Genomic DNA, 19,978 nt, shown 5'->3' on the forward strand with positions numbered 1-19,978 from the left:
CAAAGTTCACTTTGTTTTTACTGGCAGTTTCTGTATGTTGCTTTTCCTGAAAGCAAATGTTGTCACATGAGCAAAACAAAGGCAATAATAACTTATCATATATGCTCAGTTGTACTCAGTAATAATGACATTCATGTTCTTGGCAGTAGATTGAAATCCATACATTTATGGTTTATTGATTCAGTGATAAAAAAAAACATTATTTTCATGGCCGAGGGTTAATTTGGTATTTATTGTGATGGACAAGTGAAAAAACTGTAAGTGACAAATATTTTCTCATCTCCAAACACATTCATGGATCGTCACCAAACCTTCCACCTACATCTCTCCTGTACATTCAGAGCAGACGACAGCGCCACGCTGTGGTACCGTAATGTCTGCCTTGTTTTATTCTCTTGGATTAATAAATTAAAGACAATGTTGCAAGGTGATCCTAGTATTCATGTGTATTTGCACTGCCCAGGTTCTTATAAACTGTGCTGACTAGTATTCAAGTTTCCCTTTGCGATTTACTTCTGTGCTGGATATTGGACTAAAGTTTTTAAATATTCTCCCCCAAACCATCCTCCTCGTCAGTTGCGGATTTACATTGGGTGACACAGTACAAGAATAAAGCTTAAGTAAACATTATGTACATGTACTAAGAAAAAAATAACAAAATTACTGTTGCACGTGTATATGCTTGTTTTACAGTGCATACACATGCGATACCACATGCAGTAATAGACAATGTTGACCATACATGACCCTGCTCAGAGACGCCCACTTGTGGCCGTCTGCTGCCGTCCTGAATCCCTTTGCAAGATTTTCTATTGAATCACACTGACGTTATAAGACGCCACATCCTGGCTGCTCTTTAACTAGGGAGATAAGCGATATTCTCTTGTGATGTGGAGGACATACGCCTTTCATACATACAATCCGTCCTAATCCAAGCACACTGGTTTAATGGCGCCAACTGAAAAGTTTTACCATGGCAAACAGAACAGAACTACAGCTGAACAGAACTAATTGTAACCACTGAACTTGTGGTTGCGAGTTGGCACTGCTGCATGGGGAAAGAAAAGCAGCATCATCCTACGACAGCACAAAAATATTTTTTTTTAACCATGGAATTGTAAAGAAACAAGCACTGGCACATAAACATAGGTTTTTTTTTGTATTTGTTTTCAATTTTAAAATCCTCAACCAAAGCAAAAACAACCAGCCTCGAGAAGCCTCTTGGTTTGTTACATTTGAAACTGCTCAATTGCAAAAGGCTCAACAATCACATTGTACATGAGGGGGTGGGGATGGGGGGGGGAGTAAATCACAGTGTCGTGAGGAGTCGAGTAACAAAATATTCACCGTGCAACAATAATTTGCAACAAAAAAGGCAACAAAACAAAAGTTCGGAACATAAAGCAAGGCATATTAGCAATCCCTGTTTCACTTTCACATATGCCAGCTTTTAATGTACAGCTCATAAAAAGATACATTTACAATTCAATATTCAAGTAGGTATCGCGGATTACAGATGAATTGCAACTTTTCATTTTTAAACAGAGGATACACAAACCGTAAATACCTTTGAGTTGCTCCATGTGTTCAGTGTTGTACGGGGGTCAGTAGAATGATGCTAAACAAAACAAGTAGAACCCACTGACAAACTTAAAACACTTGTGTCCAGCTTGTAAATCATATACAACACGAGGCAGAGGCTGGTTCTATTACAATGCTCTTTCTGACTATAAAATATTTTCTGACATTAACTAATTCATCTAAACCGTATGTAACACAGATTTTTTTGTCTGGGAAACAATCTACTCCTCATTTGTAAAACACGTAGCAGCATGCAGCTTGTTGGTAATTGTTGCCGAGGGGTCAAATTAACAGTTTGTGCCTATAAAACAACAATTGACAGGAAGTGTGAATATTATATAAACCTCCAAACAAAGCTGTGTCCCAATTCACGGGTCGACCTCCTACAGAGGACTCAGTCTACCCGGACAGTAAAGGAGGCGGGCCTTTGCGGGCTGGGTAGACCGTGAAGGCTGAACCACAATGAGTCGGTCTGATCTACAGAGGATTTCCATGATGGGTGTCACTAGCTCATACCGCCCTTATTGCTGTTACCTAGCAACGGAGCAGAAGTTGGACACAGCGAGAAAGTTTGAATGCTCCTTGATTTTTTAACGTGCTCAACATTAACTGTTTGGTTGACTTGGAAGTGTGATACTGAAGCATCAGATGTCTCATTTCTTGCCGGCGCCATTACCTCTTTGAAAAACAGTAAAACGCAATGAATTCTGGGATAGATCCATACATTGCGGCCTTCTTTCCTGGGGATGAAAAGACTAATTTGTCCGCGTTTAAAGGAGTCTTTGAAATGAAACGGTCTGATCGTGCCACCTTGACCCAATCGCTCTTCCAATGCAGCCTCCGAGCGGTACAGCCCCTGAATTGAGACACAGCTCCTAACTCTTCATGGAACATTAGGTTTGTCTATGACACAGATTCCAAGTCAGTTTCACCCCTTCACAAACATCACAACGTGAAATAAATAAAAACGCAGTGTGAATGTGACACGTCACTTCGTAAACACATTGAATCATGTGTATTTACAAATCGGATGTTAACTGTGGCCTCTATTTCATTACGGTTACGGTCCTTGCATTGCAAAATGAAGAGTAAAAAAAACCCACAGTATTGACATTCAGTTTCCCTTTTAGCACTGATGTACCCTGAACACACCAGTGTCCTGTTCCACTTCTGCTCCAGCAGGATTAAAGACACAGACAACACACGTGGCACTGACGCCCATCAACCCCTACATAATATAAATGAACCATTCAAATGCCACCGACACTCACAATGTCGCCATACATTTCTTAAAGGCCAATTTTTAAAATGAAACTCTTAAGTGAATGAAAACGAATGAGTGACCAGGTGATACCAGGGGGTATTCTTCTCAGTTATTACCCTTTGTGCATCTCAACCAAGTACCTGCATCTAAAAGGAGGGAAATAAAAACGATGCTAGACTCTTCTCCCCCAGGAGGCATCTCCCAATGGTTTCATGGCACCAATACCTTTATTACACGGTTCCCTCAAGTGTTGGCCTCTTTGTCGACACAAACTCAACGTTTGAATTCATTCGTTGACTAACAAATATGTAAAGAACAGTAAACTTTTTGACAATTTCTGGTTCGGGCTAACAGTCCACTGTCCCCGCACAACCCCTTTTGTGTAGTCGTAAAATTGTTCAAGAGAAAAAAGAAGTGGCCATGCCGCAGAGTATTGCCAAGACGTAATTTCACGGCTTACGGACGGCCAGTTAATTGGTCCATCGGTACGTCTCAGTGACTGTACCCACTTTCCAAAAGGAATCTCAGTTTCCCTCATTATATTCAGCATTTTTATGTCACAAATCCAAGGTGTGCTCCTGCTGAAGCAGCTCGACATGGGAGGGTCCCACCTGTAGCTAACCAGTGCAATGAGAGTGACGTCATTTTTGTCCAAATTGTGGCCATGGACTTCCTGGTTCCCTTAATCTGTCTTCCCGTTCTCCTGAGGCGTGCTGGCTTTGCTCCGGTGAGCCGTGCGCAACACCTTGTAGCAGCCACGGGCGATCTTATGCATCCACATAATGTTCATGACATCCAAGCAGATGCTGGAGCAGATCCACGCTACGCGGCCCCCCAACGGCACAAGGTAGAAGGCCTCCGTGCCATAGACTGCATACATGCGACTGTAGTAGACGGGTATGACGGCGATGCGTACCACGAAAAACACAGCTGCCATGGCAACGCCATTTGCCAAGTTGGGCCGCGAGGACTTGGGGTAACCTAGTACCTCGAAGAACCAGCTGAAACACAAGACAAATTTAAAAATACAGTATCTAGCAGTATTAAAATGTCAATATCTAAAAGTTTCATTCATGACTAACTTGAACTATACAGTGAATGAGAGTTTAACTATGTCAGGTATTAAGATAAATGGTTTGAAAACTGTATGTGCATATAATTACAATTCCTAACAATCAAAACAACTTCTGACACATCTCAAGAAATGTTACAAAATGTTGCCTGAATTCTGAATTTAATAACGCAAAGGAGATACATACCGCTGGTTCACACATGGTGTAGAAAACTCAGCGAGCAGACGGAAGTTAGCAAAATAAGGCAACATTCCAACGCCCTGGAAGAACAAGGCAAGAACAGGAAAAACCACAAAAAATGAAATGAGCAGCAGGCATGAAGCTGCTGAGCGATCTGCTCCTCAGTGAACACCCTCCATTGTCAGTATCTAGCAGATCCACAGCACTTACATCAATGACAGCAAAGATCTCGATTAACTATCAAGACGAAGGTATGTTTAAGATTCAAAGACTTTTTTGGACCTACGATATTTTGTATTTTATTTAAAATTTAAGAAATAATTGTAAGGAAAGGGAAAACTCTAAGATTAGATGAAGTTCCCACCAGACTAAAAGCTATTTGACACATCTAACAAAAGACCCTCCTCTCTCAGGGCACATTATTATTCCTTCAGAATTTACAGGCCAAAATTAGACTGTCATCTCCAATTTCACTTCCTGCTTCATTCTCTCTATTTATTGAGAGCAGGAACGACCCTACAGGAGGGCAAAAGAACTGGCCATGGACAAAGTCATATCAATCTGGTCAGTAACTTGCATTGCCCCAGTCCAAAACTCTCATATAAAATTAGTAAGAAACTTGTCATCATAATCCTCCATTTTTCAAGAAACCGAGAGGACAAGGATCAAATGCAGAAATGCTCACATAAAACTATACATTTGTCTGTACTGAGGTAATAATCACTAACGTATCTTTGCTACTATTGCTAGCTTACTTTGATTATACATCCACATATCTAGATATATAAATACATAACTTTCGAGAGACATTTCATTCAAATATCTCAACATAGAAAACGGTATTAAGCAAATATCAAAAGCACAGGTTTTGATGAAAACATACTGTACAATCATACATTCATTTATTCAGCCAGCCACTGTTTGGAGGAGAGATTAAAAGCCATGCAGAGAAAAAAAGTAAAATGTTTTCACTGTCACAGAGTTCACGGACGGAATTCCAGTTTGTCTTGTATGTACTCTGAGCTCAAGGCTGAGGTAAGACAGCTTGAGGCAATTCCTGATGAAACTAGTAATATCAACAGTCATAGGTGATTTAGGAAACTCAAACAACAGCTGCGTTTGCTAAGAGGCCCTATTATAAGAGAAGCGCTTTCTTTATTGAGACTTTTTCTCAGCACCCCCAACTCTGACTTACGTCCAGCATTCCTGGATATGCTTGCATGAATTTATTTTATTTTAAAAATTGCACAATTTTTCAACTGCTGCTAAATAGAAAAGATGAAAAAAAAATACAGTATTCAATTGGACAAACACATCCAAAGAAATGGATTCAAGGTGACTTGTCTTGTGGCCTGATTTATAAAGCATATAAAAAGAAGACTTACCGTCAGGGCTGAAATAAAATACTTACTACTACAAACAGGGTGCATCTGCGTTTCAGTGTTTCTACCTTGTGATTTGAACTTTCCACCGAGCATGAGAATGCTAATACCTCTAGGAACTGGTAAATCCATACTGTGACTGGGCATCATATCTGCCTAGTGCAACACAACAGCAATAACAGCAGACAAGACAGGAATAAAGAAGTCCCCATCTAGATCCAGACACAGCTCTGGGGTCTCTTAATGATACACAACCCTTTTTGGTAGTTTTTGCATGAACGGGGATGACACACCCCAAAGTGTTTGTTGGTAGTTTTTGCATTTGGGGTTTAAAGAGGGGCATTTTTGTGTTAAAGTCAGCGGAAGACACAGAGACAGACAAGACTGTTCAGATGCATTAGAAAAAGATCATTGAAATGAAAAAACAGATGCCGCCACAATTGGAAGCGCCTCAGAAGCGAGACTAACAACACTGAGAAGAAAGCATGCATCTGATATTTAAACAGCATATATATGTTCTGCTTTTTAGTTAAGCTTTAGTCAAGTCAGATTATGCTGCTACCAGATCATTCAAAGTCATTAGTCACTCTCACAACATTAGTGGCAGACTGATCAATAAGCAAAACATTCCAGGATAAATATATTAATTTTAAAAACAGGTTTCCCAAATCCAAGTAAATTTAATTCCCTTAATTAGGCTGTACAACTCAGGATTTAACGTTTGTACAGAATAAGTTCGGGTTACTGTATATTTTACATGTTCCACTAAAACACACTCAACACACCAACTAATGAGACAACATGTGACATATTTGAATAAATAACTGAATCAAATAAAAAATGACATCAAAGGTTATGAAGATTTTGCTGCAAATGTAATAGCGCCAGAAGTAATTTGACTCGCAATGTGTTTTTCTGTTTTTAAATCACAGTCCTAAAATGTGGAGCATTCATTCTGTTATCCCAAATGAGCATCAGATCTGGTCTGAGGAAACAGTCATGAGTGTCCAGTAACAGTATGGCCTACTTCATCTCATCCACCTAGTGGTTTCTAGATACAGGTGCTTGCTCTGCTTCTCCAACTGAAAGGCCGGATTTACAGTCAGTAATCAATCAGAACTTTGTGATGACAATGTGACACAGTTTCAATATAGATGTAGAAATGTGTAAAAGTAATAATGATGCGTGTCACATTAAAGACGAAATCTGTTAATCCAGCCGACGACTTGAACATCGTATTGGGTAAAAATGTAAATCTGGGTTTCTGCATTGACACAAGTTGTCCTCAGTGCTGTGCTGAACTTAGCACTGGCAACATAAAGAACAGTATAGAACTAAGCAATGTAAAGCATGTAGTTCTTTATTTTTAGTCCGAGGACAGTTTAAGTAAGGGGACTCAGAGCAGAGCAACGCACGCTATATGTCCTTTTGAGTTTTCCTATACAGAGCATTTCTTGTTGGGGAACTGATGGAATTCCCTGCAAGTTTTCTTCACTCTAAGTAAAATGGGTATAAAGGAAAAGACTGACTTTTAAGAGCAACAACAACAGTAATTCCATTTGTTACCCCCGACAGAATACTTCCAGCATAGTATTATAAAAAGGACTTGGCTACTTGGTGACGGCCTCAACCACCTGGGGTCATATGGATGCCATTCTCCGAGCCGTTTTGTCAGTATTCCCTCATTGCAGAGGGTCGAGAGGTGTGTGAAGCAAGAGAAAGAGGCGGCAGACTTAGGCTCTGGCACAAAACCAAGACAGGCTGAAGGTACTGCAGATAGGCAGGTTTTGTTATTGAGAGAGTGAAATACTGGTTGTTTGGCATGCACAGCAAAGAGAGAGGAACCCTGCCTGTGTAGGAAGCTGCCGGCATGCACACAGTGGTTACGGCTCGGGGGTTCAGCTGCGCTAAGCACCGAAAAGCTCAGCTTGAGTCATAACAACAGTGAAGGGGATCGGTTCAAACAAACAGAGAGCACAGAAACTGGAAGAGCAAGGTGAAGGGGGGAGGGAGGGGGGGTCATCAGCCAGTATCATTATTGAGCATTCCATGCAAAAAATACCATAGTCATTCATTTCTATAGTATATTATGCCACAGATCCTGGAGACCTAGAGGGTTTCGGACTGAACCAAGAGTGAACAGCGCTGCCGAGTACGCTCGCCGAGATGGGAGCCAACTGAATACCAGCAGCACAGGAATTGGGATCATGCTAATAACCATACCCACAATTGATGTTACCTATACAACGCAAACTGCTCAACCTCAATGAAATATGTCAAACTCAGGTTACATCCATACTACTACATTTTCATTTGAGTGTTTTCAAACTAAAAGGATCTCTGTCCACACAAGCATTTTGGCTCTGCATCAGTTATCCCATCCATACAAACGTGCCATAAAAATGCATATTACATGACAAGAATTGCTTGAATCATATCTTGTCTTCTACGCATGTAAGCAGTTGTATCATTTTCTTCCAGAAGGTGGTCATGTTATAGGACAACCTGGTGAAGTCTATGTCGTGATCAATTCTGAAATGGAGTGGTTTTAACATTTTCAAATGAATAAGTACTAGTGTGGATGTAGCCTAACACGGCACCTGTGCATATCAATGTTAGTACGACACACCTCAAGACAATGTATAGACTGTGTTCAATAGTTTTGAGACAATCTTAAACAAAACACAACCACACAAGTAGCAACAATCATAAAACCTTTTCTGTAACGTCAAAACTGGAGCCACTGCTGAAAACACCTCACTGTGGACTTTATCCATCAATATAATTTCCTTCACTGACGTATGGACAGTTTTGGATGCATTCTTTCCACATATACTCACTATGCTTAACTTGTGCATATTGAACTAGCCCATATGAGCTGAGTGGCTGCGCGGGGACCGCCATGGACACTGAACAGTGACTAAATCTGTTAAAACACCCAACTCGGGAGGACACAGCTGTTCACCCTTGGTTGTCTCCTTCCCATCTTGCCTGCACGTTCTGCTATTGGACAATAGGGCACTCACCAGTACATAGTAGTAAGCATACAACGCTGCCAGATGGTGAACTACAAAAAACTTGTCCCCTATCGCCTTCCAATAGTAAAATATTAGCAGCAGATCTGTAAAACAAAAGTACAGAGGACAGAGAGATGACATGTCATTGGTGCAATAAAAACATTTGGAGTGCATACAACTGATAAGAAGCATGCTGTAAACTTGAAATTCTCTGTGGTAGAGCTGGGTGATAAAACGATATCGATAATTATCGCGAGATAACTTTTCTTGGATAGAGATTTTTAAGACATGCTGATATAACGTCGATAGAACTCATCCTGTCCATGTTCTGACAGACAACACGAACAGCCAATGAGAATGAGAATAGTGCCGCGCCACACCAATCATGTGCCTGGAAAAGAGTTATGTTCATGTTTTCAGCTACGTTCATAGTCTCAGCAGGTTTCCACCGCTGAATGATTATAACACTACTGCTTCAGGCAAGAAATTTGACATAAACACAAATGTTCAAAAAAGTTATTTCCTGATTATTTAGATTATATTGCGATGTATATCGATATCGACTGATATTGCCATAGTCTGTGGCTAAAACTTAATGGTGTCATCAAAGGATCAAGTTTATTGTATCTTTTACAAAAACACAGTATGTTTCTCTTACCAGATATGAGGTAGCCTGTTGTGATGGCAACATTAATCTTCACCAGTGCAGGATCTCCCCTATTGAAAATACACATTTGGTTTGACTGGGTTAGTCTGATGAAAGTCACTGTGTTCTGGCCTTGGTAATTTCAAAGTTTGGCTATTCCAAACGGTAAAAAAAAAAAAAAAAAAAGACATTTTAAATAAAAGAAATGGAAAGAAAATTTGCCAAATATCAGCTTATTTTACCCCAAGTCCCACCTCTCATCCATGCCTGTAAGATTTCTATTCTAGCACACCACAGAAGCAGACCCCACCAATGATGCTGGAAGATGTAACACTCAAAGTTATTTGTAATATTTGAAACAATAGGGATTTCATTTCTCAATTTAAAAAAGTAGGTTTTTGGGTTCTACGAGCCCAAAAACCTACCAATTCATAAATGTGGCTGGTGGAGATGTTCTGATAAAAATGTTTCCCTTCCCGATACTAATTCAAAACCTAACTCTCACCAGACTGGGTCTTCATTGACGGCATCATCGAAGTACAAGATGGAGAGACAGAAGATTCCCACCAACAGTGCGTGGAACGTTGAAACTGTCCTAAAATGGAAAAAGCACAACATACAGGTGTGATCAGAGGCGTGTGAGATTTGATTTTAAATAAGCTTGTCAAAAGGATTTTTGGAGATTTATCTTTATCCATCAGAAGGGCCTTGTTTTAAGGTTTAGCTCTGAGCTTGTAGCAAAGTGAATGAACAGATTCCCGGTCAGGGCTGCAGACAGCTTAGGACCAATTAGACTAATAGATAAAACACTGCTTCAGGGTTAGACAGAATGGCACATAGTCCCAGTCCAGCAGGGAGACAGTCCAACAGTTGCTTCTCATTCTAATCTGAATGACGTCTCACTATGAGGACCAAGTCTCATCGTGACAATTACTCTCATTAAGCAAATCTTGATTAAATAACCGACATTACAAATACAGCCTAACCAGCCATTTTTGTATGTAGTATAATGCCGACCTTCATTCAAGGCAGAGTTGCTTTCCTTGCACACCATACTTGACATTACTGGAAGGGAGGAATAATTTGTTTGAACAAGATGTTTTGGGTAAAACCAACAAAGAGTAGAGGCATCGTCATCACTACCATCTGACATCAGACAACTTGCCAAAAAGAAGGATCTCCAGCTATTACATTATAAAGATTTAACATTCAAAAAGGTTTTCGCAGACCACCAATATAAGATAAAAAATCGATCCACCACAGCAAAATGTTCACCAGACCAATTCCTGCGTCAGCATGGGGAGAAAGGGGGTTTGTTGTATCAAGTTTAAGTATTTTGTTTCATTAGGTTACATTTGAAAATGCTTTGATCGGCCAGTTTATCTCCTTCTTGTCTCATTTGTTTGAGCCAATGGCCTGTTTTGTTAGTGGTATTTTTGAGCAGAGTTCTGTTTGGTTGACCTCTTGGGACCTGTTTTCTACTTACTTTGCTTATTTTTCATTAATTTGTACTTTGACATTTCTGGGTTAAATAAATCCAATCTTTTAAAAAACTAATCCTCTGCCCTTTTGTCATTTTATTGCTTGGTGCCTGGCTGTCTACTTACACAGACAAGAGCGTACATCAACTGAACAGATGCTGGAACACATTTGCAGCAGTGGTTAGGAGGCAAAGGAGGAGCCGTGCAACCAATAACAAAGGATGCAGTGGCCGTCTTTGAAAAACAACACTGCACGATGCATTATTTATGCTACCTTGCATTTATAAGTCTGACAGGTAAACGCTTGTCATGCGGCACATGCATTATCTGCGGAAATGCATGTTTCAGTGGATGATCAGACAGTGTGAAGGGCATCACATGAAGTCAGCCATAGCATCTGAGAAGAAAACAAAGGCATAAGATTGGACTTCTTTGCAGATCCGATGGGATTCAGGATGTTTGATGGGGACATAGCTAAAACAAGTTAAATTGTATAAAACCAATAGGATTTGTAATTAATTAAGCTTGTTGTGTTACTGAGCAATGTACTTAGTTATCTTCTATACTTTGTACTGGAATTTTGCACAATCCGGCTGTACATCAGTTGCCAGTGTTTCCCCTAGGTTTACAGCTTGGGAGGGGGGACAAACACGGACACAAAAACTTAAAGGAATCATGATGTTAATGTGGTTCTTTTAATGATTTTGAACTGTACATTGGATTTCGGAGTGACAGGCTATTCTGTGATGCTCAGACGTCATGTGTTTGTCCAGTTTGTCCCTTCTGTAGGACTGGAAGGGAGACTATAAATGGCCGGGTCTGGTTTCCTCTCACAACTGCCTGTTTATGCTGTCTACGTATGCGACATAACATTCTTAAAAACAGTGGTGTATAAAGTACTTGAAAGCCATACTTTAGTAAAAGTACAGATATCTTACTTGAAAGTGACTCCGGTTAAAGTAAAAGTCACCCGTCAGAAAATGACTTGAGTTAAAGTCTTAGAGTTGCTCATATTAAATGTACTTAAGTATCAAAAGTATCTGGTTTTGAAATGTACTTAAGTATCAAAAGTAAAAGTACAAGTACCAAATTTAATTTCAACTGACTAAAAAATTATAACAACACTATATATATAATGTATAATTTTACAAATTTTGAACCCGAGATGCTGAGGTTAAAATAGTATTGGACAACCCTGCCTGAAGTTGTACACATTAGCCAGTTTGTACAATACATATATAAAGACTCAACAGCTTCTAAGTTGTGTTGAGTCAGCACAAAGGGCGTCTAAGGATTGGAATTGGCAATATATAGATATAAAAATTAAAGATATAAAAGATATAAAAAAAATTATATTGGCATTATAGTGAGTGGAAAACTGGGCCTGATTATCCAGGGTTCCATTTGGGAGGTCCGTTAAAAAAATGAATTGTGTGCCTGAATATGCAGTAGTAGTAGTCCATGACACAGTGTTTGTTATTGGTTGTGTTGGCTGAAAGTTGTTTTTGCGTTTGCTTATATAATTGGTTGTTTTGTTTGTTTTTCCCTCAACAGCTTCTAAGTTGTGTTGAGTCAGCACAAAGGGCGTCTAAGGATTGGAATTGGCAATATATAGATATATAATATCTTTGCAAAAATTATATTGGCATTATAGTGAGTGGAAAACTGGGCCTGATTATCCAGGGTTCCATTTTGGAGGTCCATTAAAAAAATGAATTGTGTGCGTGAATATGCAGTAGTAGTAGTCCATGACACAGTGTTTGTTATTGGTTGTGTTGGCTGAAAGTTGTTTTTGCGTTTGCTTATATAATTGGTTGTTTTGTTTGTTTTTCCATCTCGACTTGTTTTAAATCTGTTTGTTTTGTTTACGTGGACGTGTAAGACTAAGTAGACACAGCCAACCAATGATAGTCTATTTGCCAACAGTTTTTGTTTAAACCAACTACTTCCAATATTTTCTTTAAGAAAAGTTAACCACTTGCTGCTTCGAGCTATGTATTTATGTGCAGATGTTGACACGAGGAAGGAAAGGGAAAACGAATGTGAATCGAAAAAGGAATACCTTCAAAAAATTATGTAAAGTCACCTAATAAAAGCCCTCAAAAAGCCTAACCCTAATAATAAAGACTGAACCGAGCTCCTGCAGGAGCGAGAGAGCGAGGTGCGCCGTGCGTAAAGCTGCACGTTCCGCCAACCTCCTCCGCTCAAGTAACGAGCCAGTTTTGAGAATGTAAGAAGTAGAAAGTACAGCTATTTGTGCTCAAATGTAGCGAGTAAAAGTTAAAAGTAGTCAGGAAAATAAATACTCAAGTAAAGTACAGATATGTGAAAAATCTACTTAAGTACAGTAACAAAGTATTTCTACTTTGTTACTTCCCACCACTGCCTAAAACCAAAAAGAAAACTGAAATAATCCCCTATTAATTCTCTATGAACTGTAATTTATCTATCTATCTATCTGGCTATCTATTTATTTATGCATGCATGTATATATGTATGTATGTAATGTATGTATTTACTGACTTCCATAAGTAACCTGGATTGCCGGAATCCGGAAACATTTTTGGATCCGGTACTTATGTTTATCTCGTCTACACAAAGCCCTGTCACGAAAACACGGAAACGCTGCAGCGGAGTGGTTGAAATCGCTGTAAAGACGTCATGGAGCATGCGCTTAAAGTGAAATTTAAACTTCCGTCTATAATAAAAATCTTTTCACGTCAGATTTGCCGGTTTTGAACAATGGTCCGATGGAAATAGATTAAATAGTGATAGAAGGAAGTGACGAAGTGGGGTTAATAATGGTTCAGGCTGAGGTTGCGAGGCGAGGTGTGTTCACGGTTAAATACAACAAGCGGAGAAAGCAGAATCGCGTGCTGACCAGCGCTGAGAAATGCGCGTCCCGTGAGAACAGCCAGGCGCCTGCGCGCTGGAGAATTGCACGGCGCGGCGCGGCGCTTCGGCTTCCGGTGTAATACTTAAATTATCAAGATCAGTCTTGTACAACCAGGGGCAGTATTGCCCCTCTGACAGCCAAGCTGGGTCAGAACCTGTCATCCAGTGGTGACTGAGCAGATTCTTGGGGCAGGGCGTGCAGCACTCAGGCTCTTCTCTGAACTCGGACTCGGAGCAGGAGAGCTGCTCCGGCTGCTCCTCACAGGAGAGTGGCTGTTACCATCACCACCTGGGAGCGTTTAAAAAACGCGGATATTTTGAACTGCTTCTCAGGTGGTTGATGCGACATGTTTTCAGATGGATGCTCTCTGTCCGCTGGTGGGAGGTAGCTCACCTGTGTGTGCGCGCAGAGAGCAGAGGAGAACTCTAACCGCGCGACCATGTCGAGACAGAAATGAAAAACTATAGACCTGTTTTATAGGAAATGTAACCTTAAAATGATTTATGTAGAAATCTGGCGCCATATTAAAAAATAAAAAATAAAATAAATAATTAACTTGACCTTCCAGGGGGGGCGGGAGGTGCCGTTGGGGGGGCGCAGCGCCCCCCTAATAGAATGGTAGGGGAAACACTGGTTGCACTATTGTAGGGAAATGTTAAATTAATGAGTTTGAGAAAAAAACAACAACATTGCATTTGGTTTCCACCACACTATCAGAACCTTGAAGCAGTGCCCTGTAGAGCAAGCATTGCAAAACACACAATGCATCCTACTGGTGAGTCAGATGTTTGTGTCACGGCAGCTACGTAGGTTGACTGCCAGTGCTTATCTTTGGACCGAGCTGAAACAAAACCCTTCTGGCCCACATCCGAGCTGAGCGCACGCTCCCTGCCTCACGTATCATGTGTGTTTTACAACTCATAGGTTCATGTCAGGTCACCTTGAGTTCCATTCCACCTTCTGCTTGTCACTGAGGCCGAGGAAGCCAGGGCTGATTTGTGTGGACACCCAGGGGCTGACTTTGTGGAAGAGCCACTGGAAGGTGAAGAAACTGGTCACTCCGATGGTGAGGATAAGCTGGCTGAATGGGTCCATGGCCACCCAACCCCACTGTGGTAGGAGGGACACAAAGAGGGTAAAGGTTAGAAGGAAGAGTTCAGCCAAAGTAAGCTGACCTAGATATTGGAGTAAGTTTTCAGGTCAGTGGGGCTGAGCAGCAGAACAATATCAATGAATATCCCTATATAACAATATATTGTTCTGCAAATAAAATCACAACCTTAACATAGATAAATCACAGCATTCACATTTATTAATCAGTCAACATATATGTGTCTCTATCATATTAACTGACTGTAGGGAAGACTTACCCTGGAACTGGGGGTGATAAAAGTAATGTTTTTTTAATGTGAAAATACAGGACTCTGTTCTCAAATAATCCTTTCCAGTTTGACCACACCTACCCAAATAACCTTTATATCATGAAAGTATTTAAAATGGATGAAATGAATGTCATTAAAAATGTGATGCTGGATAACAAGGCAAACAGCTAGAGGCTAATATTGTAGGTACTTTTAGACTGGTATTTCAGGTTTATTTTAAGGTTGCAACCCTGTGAGAGTGGAACATGGGTTCATGTCATAAATGCTCATCAGCACGCAATGTTTCAACACAATCTATTTCATTCCTACTCATACGCAACTTACTACAACATCTAGGCCTTGAATTATTGTGGTGTGCAGGAAAAACCAGGCCCTATAGCTTAAAGCCATTGTTAAACCTAAAAATCCATTCGACGTGTCTATATATGGATCAAAAGCAAGTCAACAAAGATCCAAAATTAGCAGCTCTTCACTCTGGCATGCAGCCAGTACAATTTAAATGTATGTCAGTGACAGAGGTCCATGCTCTGCAGCCACTGTGAGTCCTGACCACCGAACTGTTTGGAGCGTGGTTCATTGAGCTATTTCATATTGGCTAATTTGACTCTCAGCCCTTGGTAAGAGGCCAAGCCTGTTAACATAAAAGACATATTTACAGAAGGTCTCCCCAGTAATAGAACTGAGTATCTTCCAAGTCAGGCACACAAAACACACACACACACACCTCACTCCCTGGAGCTCTAGCCTCTGTGAATTTCTACCAGCCTTTGTTCCTGTGTTATACCAAAGAAATGCTTGAGGGCCTCACTGAAATCGCTGTAACCAAGAAAAAGCCACCAGGGAACTGAGGCCATTCCCACAGAGCCCTCTCCTTTTGCCTGCACATAATGCATTAGTGGTCAGTGAGTAGCAGTACTTTAAGATAGCATGCTGCGAGGCAGAAATACTTGTATTGTTCTTATATGGACACTTGAAGAAACTATAAGCAGGATTCTGCCTGAAGTGATAACTGATGCCTTTTGTCAAGCTTACACCGCACAGACTGTGTAAGGTACACACACGTTCCACACAGGCCACTGTAGCTAAGGCCACATGGTTACAGAGGTCGACTCAAAGACAGGCTACAGACAGGACACACCAGTGACAAATGTATAGAATGTCCCCATAGACTGGATGTTAAGATGGACGACAAGTCTCCACTTTCTCCTGTTGTACAAAAATAAAGCTGATATAACTCAGGTCAAATAAATATTTCTCAAGGATGGTTTCGGTCACTTATTTACTTAATGGTGTCACTTACCCAAAGTGACACCATGACTTATGAGCAGTGCTATTTAGCCCCATGCAATTTTAACCTCATTTTGATCATCATTGTGATTTTGTTCCACTCCAGTCTCTTTGTTGGTTTTTAGGTTTGTATGGTTTTTTTTTTGGTAAGCAAGATTACGTAAATCTACTGGATGGAGAACCAGATCTGGATCAAGGGGCGTTTACCAAAATTACAATTTTCACTTATTTCCCAGGGAATAATTAATGAAAAAAACAGCATGTTTATTTAGAGGACTGCAGGGGGTGTTGGGCCTCAATGAAGGTTTGCACGATACTGAGGGTTATTCCAGTTTGTTATGATCACAGTCATTAGACTGTCTCAAAAACAGACCTGGGATCCGTTCCCCCTAGAAGGGGTGGTGTTTATTTCGACTGCACAGGGAAGACGCAGGTTACTTCCTGGAAGGTTGTTTTCCTCTCCTCCATGTTCCTATGACGACTGGCCACCGACTCTCAAATGCGCTTGCGTAAAGCGGGGGGGGGAGAAACGAAAGGACGTCGGTAGCGTCACGAAAACAAGACGCAGGTTAGAATCCCACTGACACTGAATAACACGTTATCGTCAAAGGGATTTCAAGCACGTACACAAACACAAACAAAACACTTACACACACACACACACACACACACACACACACACACACACACCCCCCCACCGACCCACAAAGCCAATTCACCCCGCATTGCCTGGCCAGCAGCTGGAAGAGCCAAACACTGGCCCGCTGGTGTTAGTGTGGAGCAGCCCCCCCCCACCCGTCCAGCGCAGGTGGAGGAACCGAACGTACCTTTTGACTTTCATCCAGATGATCAGCGCATGACTCTCTGCGCTGTGCGGGTGGAAGACGCCACATCCATGTCGACAACACAAGCCTGCCTTTCCTGTCCCGCACGCACACGCACACACACGCACACGCACGCTAACAAGCTGCGGGCTGTGCGGTGGTCCTCCCCTTGCTGCTCCGTGCCCGATCCGCGCGCATGGTGGCTGGAGGAGGCGACGATCGGGAAGCTCGACGCTCGATTACCGAAGCGACTGCACAGGAGGGGGTGGGAGGTGTTGGAAGCACGCACGCACACGAGCACGCACGCACACACAACCCCCGCCCCCCCCCCTCTCTCTCTCCAACCCGCAGAGATCATATTTCAAGTGAATTCTTAAAGAAACAGACCCTCGTCTGTCGAGTTCAGTGGGAGCACTGAAACCCTTATCCCAATTTAACCCTCACCCTCAAACAACCCCTTTAACAAAATGGATAGTTAGACTGTTACCAATCCCAACTAAATACCGAACTTTAGTCTTTATTGCACTGGAAATGACTAGTTGTGCTGGGATTATTAATTAATAGATACCGGGTTTAAAGGTTCAGTGGGTGAGATTTAGGTGAAAGGGATCTATTGGCAGAAACTGAACATAAAATAATCCTAGTCTTGATTTCACTGGTGTGTTTCATCTAAATTTTATGAAATGTTTTCTTTACCCTCGAATCGGCCCTTTATATTTAAATACTTTGAAATGATCTCGGGAGCAGGTCCTCTCTACGGAGGCTGCCATCTTTTATTTTTACAGAAGCCCAGACTGGACAAACTAAACACCTTTTGAGATTTTATGACGACTACCACAGATTGTTATGCATGTTTGGAAAGGGGATGGTGGGGTGAGTGGTCTTCATCTGCAACTTCCGATTTCACTACTAGATATCACTCAATTCTACACACTGAACCTTTAAGGAATTAAAAGGATAGTAGCAGTAACCAGTGAGACATTTAGGCTTTAAACATGGTGTAAATTGTGCCGTTTCAAGTCGAATTTGAATTTCTCGCGGGCTCCCATCACTTGGGTGACACCACAGGAGCATTATGGAGGTGTTCTGTTGTTCTTTTGACATTTGAGGAAGTGGTCACCATTTACATCGATTGTATTGGATTTAACTTTAATTCTGTTTACCCCTGAAACTCCGAAAGTGTTTTGTGGTCTCAAACACTTCACCCACCCCGCCATCGGCATAGTGGTGAGTAGATAATAGGTACATTTTCATTTACCAGTGAACTATCCCTTTAAGAGTGGTGCGTATTAACTCAAGGTGCTCTTTGTGGCACTTGAAGGGCCAAAATGTCCTCACTCTCTAGGTTCTTGGCTCAAAATGGTTCTCACAAGTACACACACACAAACACATACACACACAAACGCGCACACACACACACACACACACACACACACACACACACACACACACACACACACACACACACACACACACACACACACACACACACACACACACACACACACACACACACACACACACACACACACACACACACACACACACACACAGTGGTCTTTCCAAGAACACTCACTCAGTCTATTTATAGCCAAGGCTCCTTGAACTGAACTGATCCAGGGTAACCCAGGCAGTAAAGCAAACTGGTCTTTATATCAATGAATCCATTCAGGCTTTTGAATCTAACCCTTTACTGATGATGGCGTTTTGTGAGTCTGTCTCTGGATTATATTGTCCTGCAACGTTTGTGGACTGATGAATGGCCTAATGAGCGGCCCTGTTGGGAAATGTACTGTGCAAGGTTATTAGACTACTTCATATTGTATACTTCACCTGATCTGATCTTATCTTTGTTCCTCAACAGCAGTTGATATTTATCAAGCCACAGATGAAACAGTCCCTGTCCTTCTCACATATGCTGATTGCAGGGCAGAGTCCACCCATAAACATTACTAGAGGGCAGATGACATATTAAATGATCACTGGGTGCAGTATATCAAATGACTGTGCTGCTGTGTGATTGGAGCATCGAGATGTGGTCAGGCCCGCGTCATCAGTGACCTGATTTTGCAGTCGGGCAGCCTACTGGTTTAAAAGTGTCCCTATATATATTTACATGACTCCTACTGGCCTTTGCAACTGACCTCTGCCACACACGTTCAACAGAGCCCTCACAACTGGCACAGTGCGTGAAAAAATTATTCCTTTCGCAATCCCAATCCATCACAGTGTCCCCCCCTAACTGCTGGAAAACATTAACTTTGGTATTTCAACAACCACACGTACCAAACTTTCCAAATCAAGCTGATTTAGAAAGGTATATGTTGCAGACTACACGGTGCACCTTGACTGTACATTGTTGATACTCTAGTATCAGGCTTTAGTTCAACGTGTGAAGATGTCATTTCTTTTGCAACAGGCCGGTTATTCAGGTCTTACAGGTGCAATGAGCCATTGAGCCTTGTCCTGATTGGTGGGTACGGGCTAGAACTCCATGACTTCTGGCTTGCTGCTGGTGCATTGCAACTTCCTCCACCTAATTTGACTTCTTGTGTTTTGCCCAATGACATGTAAGTGCATGGACAGCTGATATGAGCCAAGTCAACATTCCAGTTCATCATTTGAACGTGGGTTATAACTTGAAAAGGTTGAAATGCTCTGATGTTCAAAAAACACATCACAGCTCTGATACTGTCCATTGCTGTAGCTCCTCTTTTTAGTCTCTGTGTGAAACACTCGGTTTGAGCTCCTGTCTCTTTAAGCCCCTCCCCTTGCCGATAAAGCCAAGTCTCTGATTTGTCATAAACTTCCAGCGAGCGAGAAGTTTTTTACTTGCAAAACTTTACATACACAATGTCTCCTTTAAGCTTCTTTTGCAGGTCTGTAATGGAAATGGAAGCAACGGCTTGTTAAATAATAGTTATTAGTATGCTCTTAAACACACTTTTTACAAAATGGACAATCA

General features: G+C 41.4%; 1 protein-coding gene across 1 annotated transcript; it reads right to left on the reverse strand.

The window, feature by feature from the left end:
- LOC133026583 (TLC domain-containing protein 4-B-like) lies at positions 1-17,269 on the reverse strand. Its single transcript, XM_061093469.1, has 7 exons — positions 17,017-17,269; positions 14,461-14,630; positions 9,649-9,738; positions 9,156-9,214; positions 8,507-8,601; positions 4,105-4,178; positions 1-3,846 (listed from the first exon to the last, which is right to left on the reverse strand). The coding sequence occupies exons 1-7, from the start codon at positions 17,080-17,082 to the stop codon at positions 3,528-3,530; spliced, it is 873 nt and encodes a 290-aa protein (XP_060949452.1). The 5' UTR covers positions 17,083-17,269; the 3' UTR covers positions 1-3,527.
- Positions 17,270-19,978: the final 2,709 nt, after the last annotated feature.

Source organism: Limanda limanda, chromosome 20 (genome assembly GCF_963576545.1).
Source record: "Limanda limanda chromosome 20, fLimLim1.1, whole genome shotgun sequence".
Taxonomy (NCBI): domain Eukaryota; kingdom Metazoa; phylum Chordata; class Actinopteri; order Pleuronectiformes; family Pleuronectidae; genus Limanda; species Limanda limanda.